Source organism: Pseudopipra pipra, chromosome 8 (assembly GCF_036250125.1).
Source record: "Pseudopipra pipra isolate bDixPip1 chromosome 8, bDixPip1.hap1, whole genome shotgun sequence".
Classification (NCBI taxonomy): domain Eukaryota; kingdom Metazoa; phylum Chordata; class Aves; order Passeriformes; family Pipridae; genus Pseudopipra; species Pseudopipra pipra.
In genome coordinates this window covers 21,661,441-21,676,486 of record NC_087556.1, presented here as the reverse complement: position 1 = coordinate 21,676,486, position 15,046 = coordinate 21,661,441, and the positions used below count along the sequence as shown (strand labels likewise).

Below are 15,046 nucleotides of genomic sequence, written 5' to 3'. Positions count from 1 at the left end.
GCTTAGAGTGTAAGTATCCTTACAAAGAGGCATTTTCTCTCTCTCCCTCCAGCAGTATAGCACAGAACTTATTACAGTTCTTTCTCCTGCTGCTCCACTCAAGGAGGTGATGAACCTGATGCTTCCGCAAGAACTAAGTTAGAAAAATGGGTTAGCAAACTGATTTACAAGACTGACCCAATTTCCACTGGTTGTATTTGATCCTGCCTCTCTGTTGAAGTCCTGCCAAGATCTCCCAAGGTTCCTTTCACACACTATGATTTCTGTTGATTATGTTGCTATTTTTATCTCCTGGTAAGTGAAACAAACAAAAAAAGACAAAACCAATTAGCAAAATTCTTATCAAACTTCTAGACAGCTGTAAGCAAAACTTCATTTTCCAACATTCTTTGTAGACTTACTCAGACTCACAATATTTCAGCTTTTTTACTTTAAGAACGTTTTTCTCCCACCCACCATGAATGCCAAGCCTGTCAATCACACTAACAACAACAAAATACATATGGGACAGTTTAAGGAGGAAGAGCAGACATGAGAAACTGCTTCTTTAACTTGCTTGGAATCAACTCCAATGTGTGCCTGGGAGAAGAAAAATGAGTATGTGGTAAGTCATGTTACTTTCGTTATTTTTGTATAAAACAGGGAAAAACAGTTTTGTTTTTTATGAACAATAAAATATGAACAGTAGTTCATATTTTATATAGAGAAAGATTTCATTGAGCTATTTTGCTCAAGTATATTTTCCTGAGAGCAGTATTCTAGTGTTGCATACAGTAAAACAAATTGTTTGCAGCAAATATGGGTTTTTGCAAAGCAGAACTCGACTTTGAAAGTTTGGAACTAAGTTTTACACATTTAGTTCTTATGGTCATGAAAATTTATGTATCAAAATTAAAAATTACTTATATTTAGTATGAAATGCCAGTGGTATGATCCAGGAACCCGTTTTTATACTGCTCTTTAACTATCTCTATGAAATCACAAATTGAGAACCCACTTCACAAAAAGCCTGTAAAAATTTGCCTGTTACCTGGCTTGCACATTTCAGACTCTAGGAAACAAACTTATTGAAATATACACTGTAATGGTGGGTTAACTCTGCTTTATATACAGGTTATATATGAGAATCAAGTTCTGTTTAGAGGTCAAATTACCTGATGTATAAAATGCACACATGAAGAGACCTATGAAATTTGGTAGTTCTGAAGTATTAGATGTCTTTTTTGATTAGGGGAAAAAAAAATCTTAATATAGAAGATCAAACTGCTACCTTCTTTGGAGGAGAGAAATTTCAAAGAGTACAGATTAAAAGTGTTAGTATCTCCAGTAAGATACAAGTTTGAAACAACAGATTACACCCTGCACATGTACCCAAACACATTTTTAAGTCTGCCAGTGTCCATGCCAGATCAAGAGGCTCCAGGGAATATTTGGTAGTAAGTGAACTTGACCTGCCCAGGGCTAGTGCTGGGCTAGTGCTGTTTCACACTCAAGTATCTACAATTTGCTTCAAAGCTTTACATAAGCACCTGTATGTTTGGAAAGAAACAGTGTCTGTAGCCGCTCTTCATCTGGGGGACTCTGGAAGCCTCAGTATTCTGTTCAAGGATTCCCCCTCTGCAGTCCTCACAGCCAACTTGTGTTCAAGTGCATGTATTTCTTTGAATTGCCATGAAAAGGGATACACTACATAGAGTAACTAGAAGTATTTGGGTACTAAGTAGAATTGGTAACCTAAGATGGGGTTCTCCAGCCAGCAATTCTTGAAATAATCCCCTTTAGAGTAGCTGAAAGCAAGTGGAAGTGCATGATAATATTCTCCATTTCTGTTGCACACACTTGAAGAAAGAAAACTACAGTATTGATCAAGCCAAAGACAATATCATCATCAAGAGACAAGGTGCAGGATCCCACGTGAGCATCCCCATGTCCCTGTTTTGTTTTTGTTGCTGTTGTTCTCTTTTTACTGTTGTCATCATCTTTGATCGGATTAAAACACAAATGGAAAAATATTTCTTGCAAGCTGCAGTCCCTTTGGCTCAACCACCTATGCAACAGCCCCTTTGGGAACACAAAAATGAATATAACCTTCCCAAATAGATCTCCATCTCAGTGGAGAGAGGTGAACTGCATAAACACTGGTTTCTTGAGAATACTCTCCCAAGAATCTAGAATACAAATAAAATTAATGTCAACATAGGCAACGACAGAAGAATTAACCAGAAGATAGTGTTGGGGGAGAGCAGTCAGAGGGAAACCAGGTGCAAGAAGGAGGCCTGGGCACGGCAATGTGGGTGAGCTGGCAGGGCAGAGCCTCAGCTCCCACTGCAGACTACCAGGCAGTGTAGGAACAGGACAGCGGAGGGCAGCAGGCAGCCAGGAGCAGCTCCTCACGTGTCAGGATTTCTGGAAACCCTCATGGGCTCATAGGCAATGTAAGAAGAGGGGAAGGTACGGCTGGCAGCATGCACTGAATGGCAAAATTCTTAAAGCACTATTTTTTATTTGCCTTTGAGACATTCTGAACTAGAACTGGCTTACACCTACTCAGTAACCAAACAGCCTGTACTGCATAAATAACAGCATTGCTGCGCTTCACGTTATTCATGTTTCACACCTGATGGCATCTGTTATTTTGTTGTTTCCCATAAGAAGCCATTAAACCTGTAAACTCACACATCTCCCATCCGGCTGCTTCCCACCTCCACACACAACAACTGACAAAATCACTCCTGCATGCAAACTAGACAAGCAAAATTTCTTAAGGAATACATGCACCTTTCTTCTGGTCCTGCACACAGTGGAAGACAGTATTGATGCCTACTGTCATCCAGGGAGACAGTGTACCCTTGGAAAAACTCACAGCCAACACTATGAAATATAAAACACTACAAAACACTATGAAATTCAACATAATTTTTTTATAATATACCAGCCAGGCACCTGGAGATTATTCGAGGAGGTCAAATTTAAGCTGCAAGGGCTTCTATCTCATTTCTGAAACTCCAGGAATTGAGTTTTGCCAGATTCACTGTTCTGCAAAATCACAAGATAGCAAAAGAGTATTCACTGTCAACAACTGATCTGTCAGTCACTCTAACAGTAAAAATACATTCAGAGAAATCTGAAGGAGAGCAGATGAGACATTTCAACTTATCTGAAATCCATTTTAATCATTGAACATGTGCCCCAAATCCATTTTGCACTGGGAAATAAAACAGGAAGAGTAATTGGAAAGCAGAATATAACATTCCTTGGTCTCTGGCCTTTTATGGAAGCTTTCATATTTGTCCTGTTGTGGTGACTCAGAATTGCTGAGCAAAATAATCTGGGTTTGTTTCAACAGCTGCAGCTGCATCTTGGCAATTTTATTGCCCATTTTATAGAGCAATGGCTCTCAAACATTTCCCCCCTTATATTAGAATATGAACCCTGAGCCCTTCTCCAATTTAAAAAATTCATATCCTGTTTTCTCCAACTGGAAGTGTATTCTCTGTTTGTATGAGAGGTGAAAAGGAAGAGAAGGACTGAGTGGGGCAGGAATGCAGCTCAGAGGAGATGTCTGGACAGGGGTGGAAAAGGACCAGAAGTTCCCATCCTGAGCCTTGATGGCACTGCTCCCTGACTCCACCAGAGCCTCAACCTCCACTAAAAACATCTGTCTTACTCCTTCTGCAACCCAGGAGAAATTCCTGGCTGTGCCTGCCCAGTTCGTTTTCCTCCTTGAACAGCAGTCATGGTTCCAAATTTGGGAATCGTGGGTATAACACATAGGTATGCAGCATAAGAAGAAACCACACCCAGATCAGTAAGTCCTCAAATTCAAAATAGCTGGAGACTGAGATAAGATTGTGGAAGTTTTATATGCTTGCCCTCTTTCTATACAGTTTCCTAGGCAGCTCACTTCTGACCACAGTCAGAAAAGAAGATGCTGGGCTGGGTGAGTTTATGGCTTGACTCAGTAAAAGCATCTTATATCAGCCCCACCTTTTGAAAAGATAATGTAGCACTGGAATGAATTGACTGACAATTTGTTCTTTGGAATAATGACAAAGGGGGAAAAAACCAAAAACAAACCCAAGAAAACCCCAAAATCTTTAGATCATACATCATCTTAGAATAACTTAGTGATTCATCTAAGTCCAAATGTATGATGTCCAAACTTGACAAAAGATAAGATTATATGATATGACAATCTGGAAGTGAAAGTTCTGCTATTGAGCTATTTTTTTCTAAATACCACAGCACAATATGTCAAAACCCACAAGCAAGTCAAATGCAATCTGAAGGCAGAACCAAGCAGCTGAGTCAAGGAGTTCAAGGTAGGCAACTGACAGCTATCACTAATTCTTTTTGCAATAGATATGAAAAATAGTTTTCATATTTAAACCTCTAAGATGCTGATGACTCAAATGTTTTATATACTTATTTCAGCAAAACTTAACTGATTTCAGTAATGACAGACGTGCATATGTTGATATAATAACTTACAGTTTCCTTATATCGGAGTTACTCACACAAGAACATTGGTATTTCCTAAATCACTCTTTGTGGGCGTTCACTTTAAGTGAGCAAACAGGAAAAAAGTTGCAAAAAGGACTTCCTCCTAGGATTTCTACATCAGTTCAGTAAAAACCAATAAAGTAACAGTTCAGTGTTACTCATATAAATTAAGTCTTTCTCCCTGGATAGAAGCATGGCCACAAAACTACCATCTCAAGACGAATTTCAGAACTGGACAACTTTTCAAGTTGCAGATCTCCTAAGACAGGTACTGAATGTATATGTAACACTTTAGACAGCTCAGTCTACATTCAGCTAGCAGAAACTCTTACTGGATTACCTTTGAAAACCAGATATATTAACCTAAATCTAGCACAAATATTCACTAGTACTGAAAATAGATTAGTCACCAATTGCCACCCCCAAGAACTTATTAATATTATTTCGGTTTTTTTGGACTTTCCTGTTTTCTATAGGAATCTAATTCATGGTAGAAGCTGCTAGCTAAGATCTCCTACATGACAAATCATATAAAAAAAAATGTTTGCTTACAGGGATATTTCTTATAAGAGAAAAGGTATTTCATGCCTAAATTTATTTCCTGATGGGAAAAATAACCATTTCACAGAAAATAGGTCTAGGTTTTATATTCGAATAACACTTTGAAATTCACAGTCTTTCAATAAGAATTTACTGTTAATCTTTTCTTCTCAATGCATATATACCCACAGTAGTTGCTAGATGTTGCTTAAGTTTAAGGTACTTGAGCTTTTTTCAGTTTTTGAATCAGTCCTTTATTGGTTTGTACATTACTTAGTTCTACAGTGTCCTTTCTGGTATATGTAAAATAACCTGAATTGCACAAAGCATTCCAAGCTCATTTTCAGACATCTTTCACTACTTTAATAATCTCCTCACAGATATATAAAATATATCCTCCATGATATAGCTTTTTTATATCATATTTTTCCTTATAACTTACTGAATACTATGAAAAGTTTTAGACTTCTACCTTAAACTGATAAAGTCCATTTACTACAGTTGCAAATATAGTCTCACTTTACATTCTTTTTGTTTTTAGGCAAATTTCTCTCTATAATTTTTTATATAAGATTTTTTTGTCTTGTGTTTATCCTAATTCTAACTGCAGAAGCACCAATCTTTTGCAGTACCTTCTTTACACTAAGAGTGAGAATTTATTGTTATTAAGGTTTCTCATCCTTTTCTATTGAAGGAGCATACAATTTTTGTCAAAGAAAATAATAGTGCCATGAAGTCTTTCCACAAGAGTTCCATTTGCAGCCTTGCAAAAAGTAGCCATGCAAAGTTTGAGATGTTCATTTTGTATTATTATTTTTCCATTTTGCCTGTGTGCTCATTCCTGTACAATAAAGAAAAAAAACAACACAACAAAACTACAAACAGATTCCTAATGGAGATGTATCACAGGTGGAACATTGTCCCCACATTGAGAAAGCTAACCTGTTCTATGGAATTAATTCATACCATAATGATAACTTCTCAGCTAACCAGTGAACTTATTACTGGGAACAGCTACTCAGAGGATTAATTAGCTCAAAGCCTTTCAGCTGAAAGGAAATCAGACTAATTTATAGAAGTTATAATGGTTTTAAAGTTCTGCAATTCTACAGTAGAATACAAGACAGAAAGTTTATAACAATTGCTCAACAACCCAGAGGCTTTCAGGGAAATTCCAGGCACGTCATAACTACTGGCTTCATACTTGTTAAGAGAGAATCTTCCAACTTCATAAAAAGCTGTTAATGCCTATGCTTACACTCTCATCGCTGATTAAAGCAGCTAAATAATCCAATTACTGTAGGATAACCCACATTAAGTGCTTGGCCATTCTACACTGGAAGCAGCAGCCATTTGTTTGTGGCTATCGTGTACAGAGCTGTCAGCTACCACTGCCAGCACTCCAGAGAGCCTCAGCACCACGTGCTACCATCATGTCTGTAGTCAGACAACACACTGGAGGCTGTGCTGGATCTCCCCACCCTGAGACAGGCTGTACATATGCAAGAAGCCTAAAATAACACTGTTAAGGTTACAGAAACAAGCACTGAAATGTGCCAGAACTCAGATTACCTCTATAACCTGAATTTCTCACCTTTGACATACACGCCACAATAGCCTGTAATTGCTTCTTCACATATTACCTTTTCCATTCACAAACACCTGCCTCTGGTAGTGCAGAAAAACCAGTAGGTTTATGCACTACTCTCGGTCGTTACAGAAATTGTAAGGTGCACAAGGCCAGGGCTTGGTGAAAAAGAGAGAATGAATACATAGTAATGTAGTAATGTTGATTTAATTCTGCCTTGAAATACCAGATTCTGTCACTGCCCCAGCTCAATATTTTTACCTGAAGACATGCAAGTCACTCAGAAAAAACATGATATTGCCCAAGGGCTTGACCTGCGGCAGTGAGAGGTAAGAGCTGCAACCACAGTGGCAGCTCCTCTCAGAAGGTAAAATGGCAAAATACTGAATATACAAATATACCTGTATATCTCATAGATTTAAACAGTTGTAGTTAGGCATCCAAAAACACTGGATGCTGTACAAGGTTTTTTTCTTCATGCACCTTATCTCCTGTAATCTGTCTTCCTAAGAAAGAGGTAGTACCCTGTCTTATCTCTCATGTGAAAGTCACTGCCAAAGCATTATAGTTATTCTGTCCAATATTCTTCTTCTAATTATCCTTGTCAACTAGTATAACTATTTCCACAACACTGAGTATTTGAGTATGGAAATATTAATTAGTTTGTTTACAAATGGCAAGTTTCATACTATTGTAATAATTCTATCTTATTCTCATCTCAGTTTGGAATGCCTGAATCTGCTGTGGTTGCAGAAAAACTGCACATGAATGGATCTCATTTCTTGGTAAGTAAATATTCTGTAAGAGCTATCATTAAACCACATCTCAACATGAGGATTGTATTCCTTACAGTGCCAGGAAATAGTCTGAAATTTTCCTTCTGTATGCACACTTCATCAATTGCTCTGGTTTTGCTTTTTAGTGGATTGGTTTACACCTCTGACTCAAGGAATCCCCCTACATGAAAGAAATCCCAGCCAGCCCTTACCGTGCTCCAGAGAAAGGGCAGATATGTAGTATCAGCCACTAGCACACAGGTGTGTCAGGGAACATTTCATGAAACACAGCTTGGAGGAGGTTGGCAGCTTTTTTAACAATATACGTTTTAAAGCCACTGTTTATGTAAAAGTTTTTTCACAAAACTTGCATTATTAAGAACATTTTTACCAGTACAGAATTCTACATAAGTTTTACAATAAAAGTTTAGAGATACCGGAAAAAATGCCTGAAAAAATCTGGTAACTTTTTTTCTTGACCTATGTAGAATTTTTTGCATAACAGTGTGTTTAATTGATTGCAATTCATTAGAAGACATGAATAGAATAACTCCTTGAACTGCAACAATTCCACTACCACTAATTCCAGCTATTGAAGCAAAAGTTCCTTAAGATCTATTTTAAAGGTAAAATTGTTATTATGGTGTATTTATGCAATGCAGAGATACTATGTTTGCTTGGCAATTCATTGCTCAACAAAGTTGTTTCCTGGGTGCATGAGGAGTTTTACCTCCTGTTTATGCTACAAGGGCTTCAGTCCTGCAAAGTGATTCATTAGACGACAGGTACATGCATGGCCATAGTAAAATTGGGTTTTACTAACAATTCATACAAGCACAGTAGGGCTAACAAAGCTGTAAAATACAGACTGATTCCTGTCCCATTCATCCATTCTAAACTGAATCACTAAAGGTGCTGCAGTCTCCATTGCTGGATGAGAGGCACCTAAGGGTGGCTGTGTTGTCTTCTTGTGCCTGCTGCAAATAAAGCTGTACAGCAGCAGTGGACAAGGATCTGAGAAGTAACTTCAGATGTTACTGGTAACCTATTCAAAACACAAGTGAAAAAAGCAAGGAGAACAATGGATGATCTTTGGTGACAGTCTGCAATACCAAAAGCAGTATGATTAAAAGTGAAAACATTTGCTAGTATATTCTCCAAACTATGTAGGCTCTTCAACATGTCTTTAAATATTATTTTGCACTGCAGAAAACGTGACATTATACATGTGATACGATGAACAACATCCATTTTTTATGTCATTATAGAGAAAATGAGACAGGTCTCACACACTGTCAGAAACCTTACTACAAATTTCACTGAATTGTTCAGTAGTATGTTCAACATGATAAATCATTATGCTTGAAACAGAATTATTTATGACAATACTAAAAAAAAAAATATTCAAGAATCTATATTTTGCTATCATTAATAGCATTATTTGAGTAACTAAGATACTGTTCTATGTACAGGCTAATATGTATGTTAACTTGTAACTAATGAAATCAACAGTCAAGGTTTTTATTCCAAGCTCCTAGCCAAATACACAAGAAATCTATATTATGCTAGGAATTAAATGTTCCTTCTCTGTTACAAGTTGTGGTTTAGAAATCACACGCTTAGTAGATCCACCTTAATATATGATGGAGTAACCAGATGGCTAAGGTACACATTTCCACTCAGAAAATCTGAGTCTCTGTCTACGTCACTTACAGTGTGATTCCTTAACTGGATTTACTGGTTTGTGTAGAGGTGTCCAGAATTCCAAAATTCAAAAAATCCTCATGCTGTTATTTTGTTGATTTATTGCCTTTTGCAAGTACCCGAGGTTTGGCACTTCAGTTTATCATTCAGTTATAAGATTTCCTTCTACTGCTGTCTGCAAAGCCTAAACAGAAGCTCAATATCACCTTCAGACATTGAGCTCAGAGTCCCTAGAGAAAAGTTGGCTATCTATTGCTAGACAGCAGTGAATAAAAAAAACCCAAACAAACAAAAACCCATAAAACAAAACACTTGAGCAAGCCTGAAGCCATCTACAAAATAGGAGTGGCAAGTTTACCTTCACACATTAATAATTTTTAAAAAGCAAATACACTATCTGCATGTGCATAGAGACACCGTGAACACACGTAGATCTCTTGATACATGTGTAGTGTTTCTATATGTCTACCCGACGTTAGATTCATATTAAGATACAGATCTGTTTTGCTATGAGATCTGTTAGGAATCAGCAGACAGAAAATTCCTTCTAGCCTGATAAAGAAGAAAGCAACTCTGTGGTATCTGCCATAAGAACACAGTGAACTTTCCCCCACCACACATTCAGAGAGGCACAAGTTACTGTTTTACCTTTCCACAGGCTGAAAAACTGTCTTCCATCATGGGTATTGCTGCAGAAGGCACACCAGAGTGCCTCTAAAGGCTGGCAGGACATCCCAAGGGGAGACATCCTGATGCCTACCAGCAGCTCTTCACAATTCTCAGACAAACTCTTCTCAATGTAAAACTCCTCCAGCCTGCCCCAAACCTCCACTATGGAAATAACACATGAAGCATATGCAGCACAGGTATTTTGTACCAGTGAGATATGTCAAAATCCAGAGGAAGTGCCCTTTGGGGCAGATGGCATGCAGGTGGCATGCTGGCCCACTGGTGCACAGCACTGGAAGGAACCTTTCCTGGAAAGAAACACATGCAGCCTGTGTGCTGCACTTTAACCATGGGATATAAACACCCAGTAGATATGCCTCTGCTTCCTGTGTGGTTTCAGCAAGGACACTCATCTTTTTAATCTTTCCAAAGAGGAATGTTGTCAAATGTTGGGGAAATGCTGCAGAAAGAATTATTCTTAAAGCCTACCACTGAACTAATGAAAAACTTCTTAAGGGGCCATCCTGCATATGTCCTTTGTGTGAAATACAAAGGACATTGTATTTGAAAGTGAATCAGATGAACTTATCAACACTAAGGTCTTTTTGAAGTTTAGAGTGTTCGAAGTCAAGTCATGCAGACACTACAGCCACAAAATCTGTGATAAGTCAGCCACAACACCTTAAATTGATTTGACTGCTTTCAGAATAGAAATAATCAACATTTATATGGTCATTTCTTTGAATATTTCTTGTCTTTGAGTGGCTAAAAGACAATCACTTTTATGGTAATATTATATTCTGTTTTATAAACATACTGAGTATCAAACTGAACTTTTATAGGAAACTAAATTACATGCATTTTATAAAAATTTAGAAGTAATGGCTCTTCCTTTACACTTCTGTATAATCTAAAAACACAGAAGGGTGGTATATTAGATCAGAATTGTACCATGCAGTTTCGTTTTTCATCAATAGTACCACACTTGTGATAGTTACTCAATATGCAGATCACATCTGAGTGATGCTAATCTAGTCCTAATGTGCAAATCAGCATTTAGCCACAGCTGCATTGCACAGAGCATATTATATTCTCTCTTGCTTTTTAACGTCTGAACTTGCTACACTGTACTCCTGCTTTTCAGTTCCCTATAAGAGAAGGTTGCTTGTTTGATGTTTTTTTTTCAAATTCTGTTTTGAATTCCCAGTGACAGATTGAAAAAGATACAAAAAATAGTGAAGTCTTACTTGAACTTCAGAACTGAAAAAAGGTAGACTTTCTTATTGGATTTGTTTATAGAAATTTACTAAAAGAAACCTCAAACACAGCAAAATGGTCAGACATTGATTCTAAACAGCTTTCATGTATTTCTCCTCTTTCTTGCTACTTCAAAATGCATTTTGAATTGCATGGCTGGAATAGGAATGCCTTGGAGAAAACCAGACCCATGTTATTCACCAATACTCTGCTGGGGATTTTTGAATAACATTTAGAGAACAGAACTTATGTCTTCCTGTGGGAGATTCCTGACTCCCTGTCAGGGCAAAACACTGCCAGAGCTTGCCAGGTTCAACTCACCGAGCCTGTCCTTTGACATCCATTTTTGTCAGCATTGCTACTGAGAAAAAGCAACTATTGTCTCACTTGGATGCTCATTTCCATCCCTGCAATGCAGAAGCAGCAGACAGGAAAGGACAGATACCACATCTGCTTTCTCCAGTGACCACAGCAACTATACACACCACATCTAGAGTTCTTCTGCTGCTATTTGAAAGCTACAGAGTCCCCACACCACCTTCCCCAGTTTCAGCTGAAAGTTTTTCCCAATGCTGAGAGTGGTAATTTCACAGCACAGGGTCAGGGAATAGGTGGAAGGACAGATTAAAACTAGTTTGGGCTGCCTGGATATCTGTTAGGAAAAAAGCTAACCAACATCAGGTTCTGTTCAACTTGATCTGACATCCACTCCGTACACTTAGTTTTACAAATAAAATTCAGACCATCAATGCCTTGAGTTTCCAGAGGAGGGTGGAGAGAAATCTTTTCTAGGTCTTACATAAACAACAGAAATTAGAGACTTACTAAGTACATCTTTATAACCTAATTCTTCTGCGAAGAAGAAAAACTCCTGCAGTGTTTTCCCTGGGTATCAAGCAAGCATAGGAAGCTTGCATACAGGGAAGGTCAGAGAAATATGGTGCAAGTTGCAGGTACTGCTGAGTCCTACTCTAAGACTGACTGTTCATAGCTTAATGCCACAAGTTCATAGCGAGGCTTTAATAGTATACTCCTTATCTCAGAAAGCCATAAAATAAGCTTTTTACGATCACACAAAACCTTAATATTAATGTTTTGAGGTATGTTGTGGTATGGTATGTTATGTGAGTGGAAGTCATGTAGGCACCATTTGTCCCGCCTTTGGCAAGCACACAAGGTCACCATAGCGAAAAACTAACAATTGTTCACCACAGAAAAGCGATGTTACAAAAATACACATTTTCAGCTGCAAAATATGATTAGGTCATGTAGCTGTATTAATTTAATTGCATTCTTGCACAATTTCTATTCCTCTGACATCACTTTCTCCTATTCACATTTATCTACCATTTGACACACATCTTCTCACCTTTCCCCAACGCACTTTGTAAGGGCTGAGCCCTTTTTTGCTCCCTCCCCTTTACATCTCCTTGCCTTAGGTGCTTTCCAACATCTAGTGCTTTGTTTCTGTTCTTCTTTCAGCCAGGCTCTTCTTTCCCTTTGCTCCTTAATTAGGTTCTATTGGTCATGGACAGAAACTGCATCTGCTGATATTTCTCATGGATTCACAGTCCTACAGGCTTTCCTTATTTCCATTCTTCTCAGATGTAGAGGTTTCCTGTCAGAGGCAGCAGAGGTAGCCTCAGATATGAAAAATACTTTTTCAGAAACACCTTAATTTCCAGGTATTTCTACAGGCTCTCTCCAAAGGAAGAGCCTGGATAATGGTAGGAGCTGGGCACCTTAAGAGCTTGATCTCTTTTATGCAAAGACAAGTGATCTCGCACCTACCCCTATAGCAAGTGCTTCACAGACTTTGAAAACACGGTTAAAATAAAGCTGTTTAAAATGAAAGTTTTTCAGGGCAGGTAGAAACCGAAAATAGTTTCTCCTCCAGGGAGATGGATGCAAAGCATTAAAACAGAAGGCAGAAAATGTAACAGAGCTGAGGAGTGCAAGCTTTGCCCCCGAGCAGTTCTTGCAGAGCGATGCAGTGGGGGGCTGAGGAAAGGGACAGGTAATAACAGCTCCCTAAGTGGCCCTGAACGTTATCGGCTGCCAAGTACAGAAGGCTTTGGTTCTGTTTCTAACCAAAGAGGAAACTGTTTCTGAAAGCAGAATTAGTTACTTAATAGTCATTTCAAGAAGAGGAAAATGATAGGAACATAACTTAGAAAGGAGGCAAATGTTATTTAGCATATAAAGTAACAAGAAGCAAATAGTGACCTCAAAGAGACCAGGGCTAAAAGGGAGATATTTTACAGCTTAGCGCCTCTGCTGCTTATCAATCATCTTCAATTAAGTAGTAAGGTACAATGGCATTACATATTCATGTATCATCAACAAAGCATAAGCAACTGTAAAGTAAAAGCAAAATTTGCATATTTATCCTTATTCTTCAAAAAACCCACAAAAGATAAATATGAAGATCAGTTACTGAATGTAGATATAATTTCTGAAATCTAGGGCACCATTATCTGGTGCACAAGAACACAAATGATTTTAGCTATTAATTTATTAGTTAAAATATATAAATATTATAAAGAAAACACTCAGAAGAAATTATTAGACTAAGATACAAAGTCATTATCACTAGATTCCCATAAACATTAGCTTGGAAACTGAATTTTTATCCAATCATTTTGAATTATTTTCCTGCCAAGCATTTTCAAATATCTCAAAAGCAATTTAATAAAACTATTTAATGTCATAATCTAGAAATGTAATCCTCCAGTCAGAAATCTTGAGTCAGTGCAAAAGTATTTATTGCAGGAGTGGTCCCTTAATTTTTTCTGTAACAGAAGAGCATGTCTATTCATATTCAAATTTTGTTACCAGAAATTATTTGAACCTTTTTTTTTATTTTGTTTTATGCAGTAGCTGTGAATGTTGGGAAGTGCTCATCTGCTTTGCAGTCTTTAGGCTCCAGCACACAACAATCCAATCAAATTCTAAATGTCATGTTAGTCATAATTACATTAAATATGGATTAAAGAACTATCTTTTGACACAGAATTCTTTCTTCTTAAAGTTTACTGATAATTTCAAATGTTATTAAGTTCTGTGTACCTTTCAAGTTCAAGAAACATGAAAAAGAATGGAGAAGTTGTGGAAATTTTTAAGATGTTGTGTCATAGTTCCTTTCTAACATGGACTTTGTAAGCCCTTAGCTGAAAAGTAGGAAAACTCCACAGTCTCAGGCTTTGTAATTTTTAATTTCCTCCTTTTTCTACTTTGTCTAAATATCCTATTTACATAAGTGCACCCCCTCTTTTGAGACAATTTGTGATTTGAAGAATCTTCATTTTGGTTGCTTTTGTATTCTTTCCTTCACAAAAAATCAGAAGCTTTTAAAATGCATGTAAGTTGCAACTTCACAACACTAACACCCAAAATTATTAGTAATGTTTAAAAATCCAGCCAGAAACTATAATCATTCTCCCATTGTTAAATACCAGCTGCTAACCATTTCAGAAATCTTCTAGCATCCCTAATCAGAAATTTTGTCCTTATGTTTTCACATTATCTGTTTCCAATACAAAGCTATAAACTCCTAATTCTCCACTCTTTATTTTATCCTTAAAGAGGTAGGTGAATGTGGGAAACTAAAATGCCAAGTACAATTTATCACAGTTTATTTTCTGTACAAGATTAATACTACAAAAAAAAGGGCAGAAAAATAACCAGTAGCATATTGTAAGTATAATAACTAAACTAAATAATCTTTATGATAAGTTTCAGTGAGCAAGTCCAACAGGAAGTCTGCAAAAATATCTCAGAAAATAGTAGGTTTTCTCTTCTCCCAGTACGTGCTTATTAAAATTAGCTTTATATATATAAGCACATGTAAGGGTGGACCAAGTTTGTCACTACATACTGATAGCTGCAGCTCCAGCAGTGCAAAGCTACCAGACAATTATAGACAGCTTTCTCTGTGTTTGACTAAATGCCACTGCAGGCACACAGCAGTTGGAAAGCATTAACCAACTGTGGCTCCAAGAAGCATTTG

General features: G+C 37.4%; 1 protein-coding gene across 3 annotated transcripts in view; it reads left to right on the top strand.

Moving 5' to 3' along the window:
• The first annotated feature begins 495 nt into the window (after positions 1-495).
• Positions 496-15,046, top strand: part of BLNK (B cell linker) — a 98,631-nt gene continuing 84,080 nt past the window's right edge. For 2 of the 3 annotated variants that reach the window (XM_064662976.1, XM_064662975.1), the window contains exons 1-2: positions 4,661-4,771; positions 7,354-7,416. In XM_064662976.1, coding sequence (XP_064519046.1) covers positions 4,697-4,771; positions 7,354-7,416 — 138 coding nt within the window. In that variant the 5' untranslated portion in view covers positions 4,661-4,696. Of the gene's footprint in view, positions 605-4,245; positions 4,323-4,660; positions 4,772-7,353; positions 7,417-15,046 lie in introns of those variants that run through there. The other variant, XM_064662977.1, reaches the window with a different exon arrangement.